This window comes from Anopheles cruzii, chromosome 3, assembly GCF_943734635.1.
Source record: "Anopheles cruzii chromosome 3, idAnoCruzAS_RS32_06, whole genome shotgun sequence".
In the NCBI taxonomy this organism is placed as follows: Eukaryota; Metazoa; Arthropoda; class Insecta; order Diptera; family Culicidae; genus Anopheles; species Anopheles cruzii.
Genome location: NC_069145.1, coordinates 21,737,168 through 21,754,206, shown reverse-complemented (window position 1 = coordinate 21,754,206; position 17,039 = coordinate 21,737,168). Strand labels below are relative to the sequence as shown.

The following is a 17,039-nucleotide window of genomic DNA, read 5'->3' as shown; positions in this document are numbered from 1 at the left end:
ATTGCATTAAAGTGTGTAGTAAAACTGTTTTCCAATACATAAACATTATTTTATTGTTGTATTTATTATCTATTAGTTTGACATTGTTTTCTTTATGTCAATGAAAGATTGAGTTCGGTTTGTCATTGCAAAACTGTTCGCTGATGAGACACTATTTCTTCGGTAGCTCTGTGTATTTGCCTGTTGAAACCGATGTCGTTTTCTTCATGTCGTTTCGGTGAAACATCCGGGGCGCTGCATGTAGCTTTGTTGGTAGCCGAAGCACTACTTTCCACGGTAGCCGAGGGCATCCCTACGAGGGGAGAAGGATGCAGTTGCTGCTGTAGATGCGCATGCTGCGGTTGATTGTGCAGGTGGATATGATGTTGGTGTGTTTGTTGATGCGTCGCCATTAATGCCGGATATTGCGGACTGAACGGTGTAAGCAACCCATTTACAGCGGCGAAAGCTCTACACAGATGAATTTTATCGTTAAAGTTATCAACCAATGACCGGTATATGGGTAGATTCCATCTTACCTACAATGTTGATCGATTTGAGCCTTTTCAATGCGTTTGTCCTTTGCCCGGCGATTCTGGAACCATATCTTAATTTGTGTCTCGGATAGCTTCAGCACTTCGGCCAGCTCCAACCGCCGACCGCGCGAGATGTACTCGTTCCGGTGAAACTCAACCTCAAGCCTTAACGTTTGCTCGCTGCTGAACGTCGTGCGCTGACGCCGCGGTCGTCCTTCCTTCTTTCGACGTCTGGCCACTGCAAAAACGGCAATAAAGTACTTGTTAGTAAAACTAATTGATTAAAGAAATTGTTAAAACTAATCTTAAAGAATATCGGGTCTTCATTACACGTAGGTTGGCTTTAGGATATTAGGTTGTTCCTACAAGTTTGTTTCAATGTGTGCGGAACAAATCGAGCACAAACCTTTCGGTAGCCCAAATTTTCTGTCAAAATACGAAAAATCGATGCTGCAGATATTCCCAATTCTGATTCCATGTATTTAAGCGATGATTTCGGCTCTTTTTTGATGAATTCACGCACAATTTCCGTGTTTTCTTCGTTCACAATATCTCTTGGCCGCCCCGACCGTTCGTCGTCTTCCAAGTCCTCCCGTCCCTCTTGAAAACGTTTAAACCACTCGTGAAGACGGCTACGAGATAGACAATCATCACCATAAACATGTTTCATCATTTGATGAGTTTCGGTAAAAGTTTTACCAAGTTTAACACAAAACTTAATATTGGCTCTTTGTTCAATGCTCATTTTTCGACCGACACAATAAATGTACTGTCACATTTGGCGCGATATCTCAGCTTGTATACATCCAAATGTCATAAAAATTTGACAGAACATTACTAATGGATAGACAAACAACCGATACAAATTTCAAAGAGATGGCGCTACTAGAAGATGGGAAATTATAAAAGTCCTGGAATTTTTGAATTGCACCTTGTAGGTTGGCTTTAGGATATTAGGTTGTTCCTAGAACATTCCTACGTTACACATGGTGTGGCAAGAAGAATCAAAAATGGAGTTCCCTTTATCCTCACATCCCTTATGCATGTTGCCACTGCAATTGCATGGAGGGGTTAGTTTTTAGGTCTGGGCTTTAAAATGGTAGAATTAAGAAGGTGTTGTTCAGTCCAGGTCGACTTTACCTTGAGCAGTTCAAAAATTATCCTTTCAAAGTAAAGTATTCGTTTTTGTTTAATTCAAACTTTACCTTTTTTTGTACAAATGGTCCAAGGTATCAAAATAAATAAGCAAGCAAAAAAACTCATTTGCGGTTTGAATATTAATTTCTTTATTTTGTTAATGTTCAATATTGAATTCTTTATTTTTGGTCCCACATTAATCGATCGTTTTTTCTACGGAATTCTAATTTAGGAAGTGAAATAACTCAGTCCACTAGAATCCATTTTTACTACACAGAAAAACTTCGTTGCGCAAAATGCCCACTGGTCAGACCTTTTCTTGTTGGCCACGACAGTTATTGCGAGCACTGAACAGTGTTGCGTTAGGCATCCGAATCATGATGCCAATAATAACGGTATAATGATGATGAAGATGATGTAGATAATGCTAGGATGAATGGAAACGGTGGGGCTCTATTATCTGGCGTAATTCCCGTTCGCATCTTGTGCAAGAATCCTGGAACGATATTTTCACCGTAAAAGATTACGTGCGGTGAAGAAGCGATAATCGCCGCAATAAGGGTGCGGCTACTTCTGCTACTCGTTTCTGTACCATGACGATTATCAAAATGATCGTGGGAGAATTGTAGTGATAGTAAAATGTGAATTTTATTGGAATTGTATTGCAGCACCGGAATGTAGCGAATCACGGTTGCGTTGGTCGGTTGCGTTGGTCGGTTGCGTTGGTACAAACTCATCACCGTTGCCGGTAGTTGGTTGCTTATTACTATGGACTTGGGTTCGTTCGTACCTTAGTTTCCGCATTTTTTACCGACTTAAATTTTGTTGCAAACCAAAGGATAAATAGTCTTCTACGGGGATTGAGATGATTGAGCCGTGCAAAAGCGTACGAAGCGAATCCTTTCTGCTTGGAAGCAAATTGTAATTGAAGCTGTGGAACGTCTTGAAATCTAAGGTATGAATAGCGTCGAAAACAAGGGCAAGAATCGCAGAGCTGTTATGCCCTATGGTAAACAATCGGGATCTTTTCATTCAGCATCTTACGCCACTGGGAAATTGTTTTCTATCAGACCAAGATTCACGATTGAAGGTAAATGAAGTGTAAATTTCATTGTTGCAAGGGGGATGCAGTTGGTAACTAATTTCAAGGTCCGGGAGAAACGAACTGAATCCGTCTGGATGCACAACATTTAATTGTTACCTCCTACGTACATTAGGCTTGTTGTATGTTTGATTTTGTTTGTGGTAATGGTGTAAAAAAAGAATGAATCAGTTGAAAGTTTGTGGATAGATAAGTACACTCTATCACTGTTTGGTCAATAAATCAAGAAACAAGGGAACATGGCTTGTAAATGAGTGTATTTTAGCCACTTATTATTCTCTTAGGTTGAGGTTGAAGTATCTAGTTTAATCTAACAGTATTCGAACTCGGAAAACCCAAATCATCAAAGAAAGGAATTAAATAATTATAATAGAATAGGTTAATTTAAAATTTTCCAAACTATAATAACAGAAATGTTAGTCTAATATTGCCTCCAATTAGCCTGATAGAGTTATTGATGTCAATAACACGCTTCAAAGCTTCCCGATTCTACCCTAGTTAGTGCACTAATCTCGGTCGGAACTGTTTCAGCTTCCGTCAGGATGCGACGGACAGTGACTATCCCGTTCCCTCACTGATCATCGTTTTCTGTTCAGCATCGCGAACCACCCCCCGGCAATAACAATCATCGGTCGTTTCGATTCAGGCTCAGCAAAGCGTAAAAATTATCATCTGTTTTTGCCGGCAGATTTTTCACACCCATCTCGCCGACTCGAGCCAAAATATGATGATAATTCCACAATCACGGCCGTTCGCTTGTGTCGCCAGGACAACCGAATCCCTATGTACGGCGTGGGTAGGGAACACGTGGGCAGCCAGTGCACCGGTCGGAAAACAAGTGGAAAATCCCGTTGGAAAAACGGTTGACTAAAGGAACGGTGAGGAGCGACGCTGGGTGTTGTCGCATGCGGCACTCCAGAACCATTGTTCAATTCCAACGATTCAGAAACACGGTTTTCCTGCGAACCATCCGATTTGACCGATTGTCGCCCGTCTGCGGTAGAAGCTCGTTTATTGTTGTCGCGCGCTATTTGTTTGAGCGAAACAAGAGAGAAACAGAGAGAGGGAAAGAGAGGGAGAGAAAGGAGATAATCTGCTCTCCGTGCGCTAGGAAAAACGGCGGAAAAAAACTAACTTTTTCCTTCCGTTGGCGTCCGACCCGTTCCGGCCGAGTTAGGGGTGTTAAAGCGGAAAAGCTTCCCAAAACACGCATCTCCTGTCCTCGTGGCCCAGGGGAGCGGTGCTTGTTTCGTCATTCGACTGCAAAATCGTTAAGCGAACCCCCGGCACCTGAAACGGGATGCTGTTATGCAACCAAATAAACATTATTACCGAAAACATGGCCGGCACCGATTTGTAGGAGGAGTCAACAACCAACAGTGATCTGTGAGTAGCGTGAAAATCTTTACGCGAGTAGGATTTGAACGCCCGGGTGATTTGTGTCCACACTTGCTTTCACGCGCCACGTGCCTATTCGTTACAAGATTAGTCTGTCCTGTCACGGTCCAAAACGCAGTTCTTCGGTAAAGAGATGAAGGAAGGTTCATGCTCAAAATGTCTCAAATGATGAAAACCACAAGTCGGCCTCGGCAATATGATAATTGTTTCGATAATTGTTAATAGCATAACGCATAGGTTTCTCGTGAAACAAAGTGGAAAGAAGATCACGCAAGCAATCTGGGTAAAAATGGTAAATTAAAGAATTTGAAAAATATTTACGTTTTTTCAATCAAAGTGCATTGACGGAGCATGTTGTTTTAGGGTTGAAATAAATATTAATGGTGGTTTATATCGTTTAGGAAGCCTTTGGAGTCAAAATATTTAGTATTGTAAATAAAGTTTACCTAGTATTATGAAACCGTTTTATCAGTTTCCTTCTTTTAATTCTATATTGCGAAATATCTTCATGTGGCAAAGGAAAACTGTTAAACCATTCGTTTTTACACATTCTTTGTACTTAATTTGTATTCAACTTGAACACATTTTGTAAGCATAGAACAAATGCTTTGGCATTTTTTGAATTCATCATTCCACTGCATAATGTCCTTGCTTATGATGATTACCAATAGCATTTCTTTGAGCATAGCTTTACCATTATCCTATTGCGGACAGTGCGCTTTGGAACATAAGCTGCACAGGATTTCGATGGAGATACAAGTGCACGGCTTTTTTTAAATTTCATCACCATTTCAACATTAAAATTCAGGGTCGATTTAAAAATTCGGAATCAATGATCGCCCAATGAAGATTACTTTAGAACCATCGGCGACCTTTGAAGTCAAAATCCGAAACACCTTCAATAAGCTGCTTAGTTCTTGTGCAGACATTCTGGATTGTTGAAGTTTTGAGAATAATTAGTTCAAAATGTTGGCGTTAAACAATTGTATCAATAGTCACAAACAAAACATTGTGTTATTGTTGATTAATGGAAAATTAATGAACCGTTAAAGTGCAAAATAACTTTAAATGAATGCGTTGATAGTTATTGTGACTAAAATGGACTGCCGGTAGGCTCAATTTATTGGGAACTGTACTCGATCAGTTCGGCAAGCCTGTTCGTTGAGTAAGTAAAAAATGGTTCGTAAAACAACGTTCGTTCTCTGCTTTCGATCATTTCCGATATCGTTCGCCAAGAACAACACCTTCCGGCACAGGGTCGGTAAATGGGAAGTTTAAGGTTGCCTTCAAGTTCACAGTGTCGGTGTGATTGCGGTAAAATCAGTTTTAAGTAATTCGATACTGCCGGAAGCTTTGATTTGTTCTCAGCCCCCGTAATGAAATCGCTAACCGAACAGATGCACACCCACAAGCGTCGCCCAAGAGGATGTTCGGCATTCCGTATGCGACAGCGATGTAAGGTTTCCTCGGTCGTCCTTTACGGTTTGTCGTTCACCTGAAGTACGTTCTGCCCCAAGGCTCATTGACTTCTTCGCCCTAAGAAGTTCACCTTACAGAACGCAGAGGTTCGCGTCAAGCTGTGGCACTCGGAAACCGATGTTCCGCAAAAGGGGTCGCTGAGTCCGTTTTGTGTAATCTCTTAATAAGCCATAAAAATTACTGCATATTTTGCAAATTGCATTAAACACCATATGGTCTGGGAAGCTCAATATCTGTCCCTCATATGGATACTCAAGGACGGCGCAATATGTGGACCCCTAATGGTGGTATTCTGTAATTTTTTGTGGTAAAACAGATTATCCATCGAGGAAGGAGCAGAGAAAGGGTAAACTTATCCATTACTAACAGGGATTAAACGATGGTCGAATGAAATGCGATGCGGTCGGTGACAAAAACCAGATCCGAGGGCAGCACGAAAGTACCACAGTGAGTCCCTAGAAACTTATGAAGTCCATATCGAGGGTATTGAGACGTTTAACGGTTTAATATAAAAGTTTAGGAATTGTAAAAATATGTTATTCTATATAAAATATTACAACACTTGAATTATAAAAACTAAATAGACATATCACCATGTTTATGGTAAGGCTTGCTTTAAATTCTTTTAGGTTGCTTTGAAAATGTGCATAGTTACGATCATTACGATTATTATGAGCGGCGGGCACAGTTCAGCCATTCAAATGTCGATTGTTTAATTTGTCGTTTTTAAAGCGCAGCAACAAAAATGTTCACTCACATGATCGCCAGTTAAGTCATTTTTCGCTATTTTGTGAACATCACATTGCGGTTAACCAATGTTTCCCGTAAAAAGTTTTTACAGACTAGCTGGTGCCAAAATGAAAACTCACGAAACGCAGACAATCCCGCCGGCAGTTGGGTGCCGTCTGGAGCCACACCAAAGAACGGCCTGAACGACGCTCCTCCATAGCTGGCGGTGGTAGGGAAGAACGAAGGTACAGGTACAGGTTGCTGTTGTAAGTGTCCATGTGTCGGTGGTGCCGGTGGTCCTGATGGCACTGATAAAACACTACACGGAGGAGAACTAGCGACAACTCCACCATAGCTGTGTTGCCCATCAGTAGAAGGCACATTGTAGTGCGAGTGGTACTGGTGGGGCCTGTTGAGCACTTGGTTGCGATCGTAATAGCGCGGGAAAACACTGGCACCCTGCGAAGAATCCTCTTCAATGTCCACGGGCGGTGAAGAGGAGCGCGGACTGGAAACAATAGAACTATGCACTGATACTGATCGGTTGGAATCACTAGAATGAGTTGGGTCCGCCACCGGTGGTGGAGAACGAGGTGCACTAACTCTATTTCCTATGTATGGGCTGCTGGAATGACGCGGTTCTCTATCACTAGGGGGGTTTTTCATGGAATGGTCATTTTCTAGGTGACCGTACAGACGCTCGAAAAACTTTCGCGGAGACAGTGGTTTACTTATACGCTCGCTTGCCGTAACGGCGATCGCAGGTGATCCGGGTTGGAGGTCACCATGGTACGATACCGGAAACTCGACCGTCGAGTTGGGTCCATTTTCGGAAAGCATACCCCGAAACAATCGCAATATGTAATTCTCACGGCGTCCCGGCGGGTTTTCGGTGTAAACAGGACCAAAAGCAAATCGAGACTGATAGTTGCTCAAGGATGGATGGCCAAATTTATGCTCGTTCGTCCCGGCGTAACAGAATGCACCGCTTCCGTGCGGTGCATGGAGATTTAATGGCTTCCGGTGGCAAAGTGTAACTTAAGATTTAATAAACAAATGCTGCCATTGGTGCCCGTCCTGACCAATCAGGATCCTTCACGGTATGATGGAACCTGAATCAACGATTTTTGCGCACATGCGCCGTCCAGCGAAAGCTCGGGATGTAAATCACGTAACATATTGAGACAATTTAAAGTGATTTTCGAATTGGTTTGGATTATCAAATGGTTTCTTTTTCTTGTACTTGTTTAGCTTTTTCACATTTCATCCAAAAGACATGTGGCATGCTTAAAGTAAAGTCTTTTATTTATTTTATTCTCAGCCCGTTGGGATAGTGTAAGCATAGTAACACAGTAGATCACCACAAAGTAGTACGCATAGTAGACCTACACCACACAACAGCTTATTTATTCGCTACACAGAGCGTTCTTGTTCAATATCAATAAACTTTGTTCACGAATGCGCATCTTAACGGAAAACAGTTTTGAAAATTGCGCTTCAATTTGATTCACCCACAGCACAACTGACAGCACGCTTTTCGCCATCTCGCCGTGAACGAAAATCTCGAACGCGGTTACAAACCTGACTTTGAATTTTCGAACCTGACAAGTTACGAAAATCCCGAAGAGCGAAATGTCAAACTTGTTTACATTCCGTGTTTTGGCCCGAGAAAATAGTAAGTTGATTTCTGAGTAATTTTGTTTCGGTCTCGGTCCGGTGCGTTTTGATGTGTGGTGTGTGATTTGCTTAGGAATGTATGCTTCTTTTCATAGCATTTTGATACCCAACATATTTTCTCGCCCGGCCAGGACGCCAAGTTAACCGTGCGTGCGTCGTTGTTGCGGCGGAGGAAGCCACAAGCATGCGACGGCACGGACCGCGCAACGGACGACTCGCGTGAAGAAGTAGCTAGTAGCCGTGAGTAGTAGTAGTAGCTCCGTCGCACGATGGCGGACGCGGACTGGAAGCGGCGCGTCGGAATTGATATCAACTTCAGCTCGGACGAGGACAACGATGGCAGCGACGGTGGCGGGACGAGCTCTGGGTGAGTATGCAGCCGAGGGTGGGCTGGCCTGGTGAACATCGAATTGCTGTCGGACGCCGAAAAAAGCAAACATACGGAACCGGCTCACCGATTCAATTGACAGAGATAATTGCTAAACAAACACCCGAGTGAGGAGTAGCGACCCGCGGTGAATGGACATGAAACCGGGCTCGGCTGTTTCGGTGGTAAATGTGCGTGATGGAACGCAATAGAAGGGGAAAACGCGTAACGCTCCTCTCCCATCCCTTGGAATTCGGTTTTGTGCCACGGTTAGCATAATGAGTCGGCAATTCGACCGTTTCGACGGATCGTCACCGGTTCGCCGTTGGACTTTGTAACGGCAATGCGTTCCATTTCACACAATGAAACAAAAAATGTACTCGTCAGCAAACCTCATCAAAGTGCCATCGGTAGCAGTAGGGCGGCAGCGGCGCGGTCTGCAGGTGACTCTGTCGATCGATGTTATTTACCCCGCCAATTAGCAAATTCCGATCGGGTCGGAAAACGGGCGTCACATTGTCGCCTCGCCATTTGCGAATCTGTGTTCAATCACAGCCGTATGATAGTGCCTCATCGGGGATCGTGCCCGTGATCGTGATCGTATCGTGTGCTAGTGAAACGCAGAAAAAGGTCAGTGCCAGCGATGGGCGCAATCCGTTCCGACCACTTCAAGACGGCAGCATTAGGCGAGTTCTGATTTCCAAGCCACCTCCTCGCAGGTGCGATGGCCCCCGTGGATTCGATATCAGTTCGTGCGCAAGCCCATCTACCTCACACCGCAACCGACGGTCGTCGGGATTGGAGTCTATATTGTGTAATTAATGATAAGAACCCGGGATGAGCACACACTAGCTTTTTGTGCTGGAACTCGTTTCCGCGTGAACAGCCGATAAAGTGACACGATGGACACGTGTTGGCATGCGAACCCCATTCAATGGCGGTTGGTAGAGATTCTCTTGTTTTTTTTGGTCTGTTGGCAGGGGACGCAATCAAACTAGGTTGCCACAACTATTCGTCAACCGGTGGCGCAGTAGTACGACCATTAAATATGCGCGACACGTTCCACATCACATGCTTGGCGGCTCTTTGACGCCGCTTAGGGGCTCACTTTCCATCTGAAATGGGCGTCAGAACCTTCGACAACAACGTGAATGTGATGCGTTGCTTCGGAAAAGGGGCCTGTGATCGGATTACCTCAACGTCATACGACGCCGGTAACGGCAACGGTCCGACCACGAGCCCGTAGTGTGTGTACAGTGTGATAAGGGCCCATCATAAAGCGTGCGGAAGAGCAGAAAAAGTGTTTGGCTTTCGAAAAACACACGGATCTCTTTTTAATCCGTTAAAGCAATGGACATTATTCATCGCGGAGAAACGCAAGGGAATTCCTTGCGCCCTTGCTGGGTGCTTTGGACCACACGAACAGCGTGAACCGATGTTGGCGGCTATCGCTGCTGACCCGTTGAAGTGCGTGAAATATTTTTTACCACCCCCGATGTTCGCAAAATACAATTGATCGTTAGGTAAGGTCCGGCGAACGGGTTGCGGGGGGTTGGGCCGCGGCCGGCGGTGTGGGAATTACGACGCCGTGCTCTGATGATAAGATAAGAGTGTCTCGGTCGGCATTTTGAATGACCGTGCTCGAGAGTGGCGAAACAGTTCAGTTCGGATCGATGAGGGGCCATCAGCTTTCTTAGGAGTTTTTAATTTTTTGTCGCTCGAAGCGGAAGTGTGGCGTTGGCCATTTGAAGCTTTAGTGCCAACACGAACCGTCCCATAAATCAAAAGGTCATTCTCTTGCCCTTCGTTTAGCAAGAACAGCAGCAGCAACAACACCAACGAGACCGCAGCGCTACAGTTTCGTGACGACGTTTTTACGGACTCCACCGAATCGCAGGAGCTGGAAGAAACCCTTCGCGCATCGTCCATCGACGAGGTGCTCAATCAGTGGGCCGACCAGTATGGGAGTACCCCACCTCGGACACGCATAAAGAATAAATACCGGAGCAGCAAGCAAAGGATGTAAGTATTATCCCTGCGACCGAGCTGGAAACGGGGCTCCCCACGTGTTGTAGAACGGCCACGGCTGGAGGAAAGAAGCCAGCGACAAAGATTGAGATTGCGCCCTGTCCAGTGTTGCCAAATCATCACCGTCGCGGGTGGTTGCTTCACGCGGCGTGATTTGAAGTTTTTGGGCCTTTTTGGCACACACACACACCAGCAAGTATTGCTGTTTCGTGGCGGGTCCCAGATGAAACCGAAATTGCATTTTGTTTGATCAAGGGTTAGATCAACTTTTTTGCGCTTCTTATCGTTACTTTAATCACACCGATGTTGGTGTTGGTGTTACAAGCAAACGTTCGCAAACTTTTGCCTTTATCAACCGGCTTCGTTTACCGATGAGCTTCCCCTTAATCTAAGCAAGACACTGGTTGGCTGGAGCTTGGCCATCGCTATTTTGTTTCCCTTTCCATGCCAGTGACTAATTTAGCATTGAGCAATAGACACGGGAAAAAAGATCGTTTGATCGTTTGATAATTTCCGGACTATCATTTAGAGTTGAATGCAGCAATAAAACTTTCGCCCTCTTTTTGCTTTGCGCAGGGAAGGAACGGTTAAGATGCGTACGGGAGGGCGATTGGCGCGACCACGCGCTGACCGCCGAAATACCGTCGACTGTGCGATACTGAATCAGATGATAATGGAACCAGCTAACGGCGAGGATAAGGTACGCAGCGACAAACGTTCGACGCAGCTGCTCCGGGATTCGGAGCGTGACATGAAAATGTCGGCCGCCGCAACCATTCTGCCGATGCGCACGTCCGGGAACTATGGTGCCGCCCCGCAGTACGCACCTTCTGTTATCAACTCCCAGTTAGCTGTACCAGCGGCAGTGGCGCCCACGGCAGTCAACCAAGTATCGGGTCAACCGACGACGATGTATATGACGGAAGAGCGTGCCGAAAGTATGCCGTTGTCGGGCTTAGCTAGCGGTGTCCAGGCGCCACCAACGCTGATCGAATCGTGCAACCGGTTCATGAGTGTCGCATCGCGCCCGGTCGGATGCCGTATATCCGCTCCGCCGGCCGCTGCGTATCGCGATATCATCTTCGCTAGTCAGCAAGCGACGGTGTGCGGGGCTGCCGTGGCATTTGGCGCGGCTGCTGGTGCACGAACCGTTGATGCGATTCCCCAGAATCGGATACAATTTCACGAAACGTTTTCGGATCTGATAAAGCTGGGCAGCGTCGATAAGGAACGAGCGGCTCGCTCGGGAATCCCATCCAACGAGGAGCGCCTCTGGCAGACCCAAGTGAATGATCTGATCTGGCTCGAGCTGCAGGCTTGGCACGCGGATCGGTCGATCGAGCAGCAGGATCGGCTATTGTGTCAGGCGCGCCAGGAAATCGGCGATCTGTTGGATGAGATTATGAACTTTCGCTTTCAACGTAAGCTATCGCGGAGGACTAGCGAAATCAGCATGGCCACCGATAGTGGCTTCGGTTCGTCTGGCGCTACCACTGCATCTTCCGCTGGCAACGTGAATTCGGATGTATTTTGCTTCGGATGCCTTTCGATGTACTGCAAAGATTGCCTCGACATGCAGACGGCCGCGTTGCGCCAGGTGGAGGACCTACTAATGCGCCTTGAATCGAAAGAGTGCCTTTTCCCGTCGTCCCGTGCGATGGGCCTCGCGTTCCCGATGTACCAGTGTGAGCGATTCGTCAATCGTGTCAAGGCAATGTGTTTGTGGTACAACATGACCCGACAGCATCGTATGACGCTGCTCATCCTCGGCAAACTGTTGGCACGGCTGCAAGGACCGCTGAGGAAGGAATCTTCCATCAAGTGGCCAATTATGGAACAGAACCCAGAAAGTTCGTCGTCGTCATCGGTACACGAGGAGGGCGGTTCCAATGGCGGTTCATCTGGTCTGGAGTCGGCGAGCAACTCGTCGAAGCGAGTGCAGTTTATGGACAACGGGTGCAGCAGTGGTGGTGATGGTAGTGCAACGGAAAGTGTCAACAGTGACGAAACCGACTTCTCCGATCTATCCTACAAACGGCATGCATCATTTCCCGGTGATACGGAGTACGGGCGGTACATGAACAGCTTCAACTTCTACAACGTCCAAACACTGACGGAAATGGCTTCACAGTCCGCGCAAAACATGGGAAACGCTTTATACCGGTAAGCTAACGAGCGTTTGGCCTTTTATGTGCTGATGGAAATTTAAATAATTTTCTATGCACTCTTTCTATCGATTCGTTTTAGGAAATACATTGAAAATGTACTAAAGACTCGCGGACTGGGCAAATCTTTAACATTTCTTCATCGGCTGCATAATGTGGTGTTACGGAAGGCACAGTTAACACTGGAAAACCCGGCAAAGTTACAAGACGATGATAGTTTGTTCGACGAGGCGGACGTACCATGTATCGAGCCGCCTCTGGAGCGCGAACAAGAACTTGAACTTCGGCGCTACGGCGCGTGGAGTGCCGAAGCAAAGGAGCTCAACCTTCCGTCGTACGTGTCTGCGTTCCTTTTTCTCTCGCTAATTCCGCTGGAGGTGATACACGAGTTTCTAAAGATGCGGCTCGAGACGAGTCCCAAGCAACCGAACCCGCTAAGTCTCGAGCAACACATCAAGGAGCTAAAGGAGGGGCTGACACTGGCGATGATACACCGGGAGCGCTTTCAGAAGCACGTCAACACGGCCCTGTACGATCGGGAACAGGAACTGGACAAGTATATGCACGAAATGGAACTGTTTGATGGGACGGTGAGAAAAATTTTCGAACTCTATCTCGACATGGCCGAACAGTGGATCTTGTACACGGTGCCCGAGAGCCACCAGAAGGCAGCCCTAGATGAGGAGTGGCGCTTCACGAAGCTCATCTGTCCGATGATCCCTCGTCAGCATGGCCCAGCGGCCAAGCGTTACTGCAGCATCGTGGAACGCATTCTCGAGCGCACCGGCAGCGAAATGATGCGCCAGTTGAAGGAATTGATAGAGCGCAGCCAGCGTATCGAGATATCGACGGCCGATAAGAAGTGGCAGTTCTTTGCCATCTGCCGCGAAACACAGCAAATGTTTACGTGTTCTCGCGAGAAAACGCTCAAAACGATGGCCTTTGCAAAGACACTGTTTCGTGAGCTCGAGCACGCGGACTTTCATCGCGATCACTGCGAGGACGATTGCGATGGCGAAAGCGGTCTTGGCGGTGGCTCGAACGGCGAGGATGAGCTGGACGGGGTAGTGCTACGCGGACGGCCTCGATGTCCACTGTCGTTGGTGGTGATGAGCAACAGTCCGGTGTGTTCGGAGGTGGCGGAAAGTTTGCAAATCTTAAAACGGAATGCGCTGCTGCTGCGCAACAAGTTGTCGGCCGTGATCGAGGAACTGCAGTTACTTTGCTCACACACGAACATGGAGGAATTTGACGAGCCCGATCGGGTAGGGGCTTTGACACGCGTGCGAGAGATTCTGCACCAGGGTTACAAATTTGGCTTTGAGTACCACAAAGACGTGGCCCGGTTGTACGAGACGAAGCTGGACAATTGCCGCGACACCGAGTCCGAGCTGATGCTCGCGAAGGCAATCATTCAGTTCGCGAAGCTGTGGATGAACTTTGTGATGGAATGGTGCGAACGAGGGCGCGGCCTGCGACCTCGGTGGGCCAATCAGGGCCTAGAGTTCCTGATTGCAGCTTGTGATCCACTTTGTACCAGCCACCTAACGAACGAGGAATTCAATGATTTGAAACTCAAGATGGATGCCTGTATTTCGCACGTAATCGGCAACGTACGGGAACCGGAGCGCATTCGCAAATCGCCACGATCGCGCAAATCGTCACCTTCGCCAACGGTCGCCACTACCGGTCGTGCTTCGATTCCCACGATCAACCTCCCGGCGAAAACGTTCCACAACCAGATGAGCCTGCGTGAGGATGGTGTGACACTGCGTTCGAGCAGTCCCAGTATTGAACCCACCGATGTGATGTTCCGTAAGCAAACGTCCTATGACAGTGGCAACGATGTGAAGCTTCGTGTGCCAAGTTCTGCTTCGACATCGGCCTCCCCGACGGCATCGTTGGGTGGTGAAAGTTGCGTGCACGGAACACGCCCATTACGGCAGCTACGCGTGCGCGATGCAGTCAATCAGCTAGACTGCGAGCTGGACGATTGGCTGCGCGAACGCAACCTGATCGGCAACGTGAAGGAGATGAACTACCACAGCAAAACGTTGAACCGTGCCAGAAGCGTCAATTTTAGTTGGCACCGTGGCATCAAGATAGGCCAGGGGCGGTTTGGCAAGGTGTACACTGCGGTCAACAATTCGACCGGTGAGCTAATGGCGATGAAGGAGATCGCTATCCAACCGGGCGAAACGGCGGCCATCCGTAAGGTGGCGGAAGAGTTGAAAATTTTCGAAGGCATCAACCACAAGCACCTGGTTAAGTATTACGGCGTGGAGGTGCATCGGGTAGGTGAATTATTCTCGTATTGAAACTTAACAATACTAAGGTACAATTTGAATACCGACAGGAAGAGTTGTTGATCTTCATGGAACTGTGTCCGGAGGGTACACTGGAGAGTTTGGTCGAACTGAACGGAGGACTTCCGGAACCGCAAGCTCGGCGCTACACCAATCAACTACTGTCAGCTGTGGCCGAGCTGCATCGTAATGGGGTTGTGCACCGTGACATCAAGACCGCCAACATATTCCTTCACAAAGACGGAAACTGCCTGAAGCTAGGCGATTTTGGATCAGCCGTTCAGATACAGGCCCACACCACAATGGTTGGTGAGCTGAAAGGATACGTTGGAACCCAGGGTAAGGCGCGCTAATTCAGAGACTTTTAACACGCACCGGTCATCAATGTTGTTTCGTTTGATTTACAGCCTACATGGCACCGGAGGTGTTTACCAGAACTAACACCGAGGGTCATGGGCGTGCGGCCGACATCTGGTCTGTTGGCTGTGTCGTGATAGAAATGTGCTCAGGAAAGGTAAGTATTGAAACTCAAATTCATTCCTTTTCCTCTGCCCGGCCATGCTTGCATTGAGAATGCTTTGTTACTAATCTTAAATCAATATTATTCTTTCGCAGCGGCCTTGGCATCAGTTTGATTCGAACTTCCAGATTATGTTCAAAGTGGGTATGGGTGAATCGCCGGAGATTCCCTCGAACCTTTCCGAAGAAGGCAATGATTTCGTCAACATTTGCCTGCAACATGATCCGAAGGATAGGCAGAAAGCCGACGAACTGTTGCAGCATTGTTTTTGCAAGGTACGATTGCGAGGATGAATTTCAGCACAAAAAAGGGATTGGATTGTGATATGAGATTTTTGAATGCTTCCAGATCACCTACGTTGACACGGATGCCATGAACAAAAAGTTGCTTGGGACATTCCGTCGAAATCTTAGGTCTACTTCCTCCTCCGACACTAAAATGTAGAAGGGCCAAAGGACACCCTATAAACTCCCCACGAGGGCGATTCGACTAGGAGTAAATGGCCAGTGCTTAATGTTTACAAGTTGGACAGTGTTTAGAGAATAATGTATTTTACCAGACGATAAAGAGGCACATTGAAAGTATGCGCCAAGCGTGATTGTTATTAACGTTCCACAGCATCGATACCTCTCCACCATCGAGTCCGCAAGTAGCTGTAGTAGTCACGCATCTATAAGGGCGCCATTGATGATGAGTGCAAAACAGCTTATCGGTAAACGGGTTTCTTAAAGAAAATCGATTATGCCCTGTACACTAAATACTTACTGTAACACGCACGCACGCCTAGTGTACGTGCTCTTACCTCGTACTCGTATTCGTTCTATGTATGACTGCAGCGACAAATGTGTTGTGTTGTATTAAAAATACACCGGTGTATTATGTAAACTAAACATAATGTGGCAGTGTATAAGAAAAAATCCGAAAACAGATTCTTTCCAGCAAGAGCGAAACTCTTTGAACCCTAATTTGGGGATAATTCAAACGTCTATGGTTGTTTTATTCGGTTTCACTAAGTTATACACGTACCTTGTACCGATTTCGGTTGTTTGCAGCCGGCAGCGGTCTCCAAACCGGTGATATGTTGAGCTACAACGTATTCCAAGCGCGTAGATGCCAGATAGCACCACGACGCCGTACACAAGCTTTGTTCGATAGGCTCGATGGTGGCTCAAAGCACTATGATAATAAGTTTTGTGAAGCCTTTCGCTTCTACTCTATGTTGTGTAAAGCAATCACTAACAGTAATATTGATTAACCAGTTATTTGTCTTAGTAGATGTTTGGTTTCAGCTATGCTGCCTTGCGACTAGTGGCGCTGATTTACCAAAAACAAAACGAAACAATTGCTACGTAGCAATACATAGAATATACATTCGATAAACAGTAACATGTTACTTTTGCTATCAAAAGCAATACTCGTTGGGTTTCGGCGAGTGGTACGACTGATAAACGTCTCGATAGCCCTTTACCGGTTTTCTAGTAACAATTCGCTATCTGCAACCTACGCGCGGTGTCTTTTTGTGATTGCTTACGCCTCCCCATGCTCGTTCCCGGCCACCGTTGGGATTATGAGCTTGATCGTGGGCTTACGCTTATGCAATACTTTCTCAAGAATGT

General features: G+C 46.7%; 2 protein-coding genes across 2 annotated transcripts; one reads left to right on the top strand and one right to left on the bottom strand.

The window, feature by feature from the left end:
• Positions 1-122: 122 nt before the first annotated feature.
• On the bottom strand, positions 123-7,200 carry LOC128270049 (homeobox protein rough-like). Its single transcript, XM_053007451.1, has 4 exons — positions 7,055-7,200; positions 6,501-6,580; positions 519-753; positions 123-450 (listed from the first exon to the last, which is right to left on the bottom strand). The coding sequence occupies exons 1-4, from the start codon at positions 7,198-7,200 to the stop codon at positions 123-125; spliced, it is 789 nt and encodes a 262-aa protein (XP_052863411.1).
• Positions 7,201-8,306: 1,106 nt separating this feature from the next.
• Positions 8,307-16,271, top strand: LOC128275748 (mitogen-activated protein kinase kinase kinase 4). Its single transcript, XM_053014358.1, is given in 8 exon segments — positions 8,307-8,422; positions 10,217-10,426; positions 11,009-12,595; positions 12,680-14,891; positions 14,954-15,242; positions 15,311-15,417; positions 15,519-15,698; positions 15,772-16,271. Coding segments are annotated over 8 exon segments (4,797 nt in total). The 3' UTR covers positions 15,868-16,271.
• The last annotated feature ends 768 nt before the right edge of the window (positions 16,272-17,039 follow it).

Coding starts and splice junctions, on each gene's coding strand:
- LOC128270049 (XM_053007451.1), bottom strand. CDS start 7,200: ATGCTTTCCGAAAATGGACCCAACTCGACGGTCGAGTTTCCGGTATCG. Junction 6,581..7,054: donor CGAAAGTTTTTCGAGCGTCT/GTACGGTCACCT, acceptor TACCACCGCCAG/CTATGGAGGAGCGTCGTTCA. Junction 451..518: donor CAAATCGATCAACATTGTAG/GTAAGATGGAAT, acceptor TCATCTGTGTAG/AGCTTTCGCCGCTGTAAATG.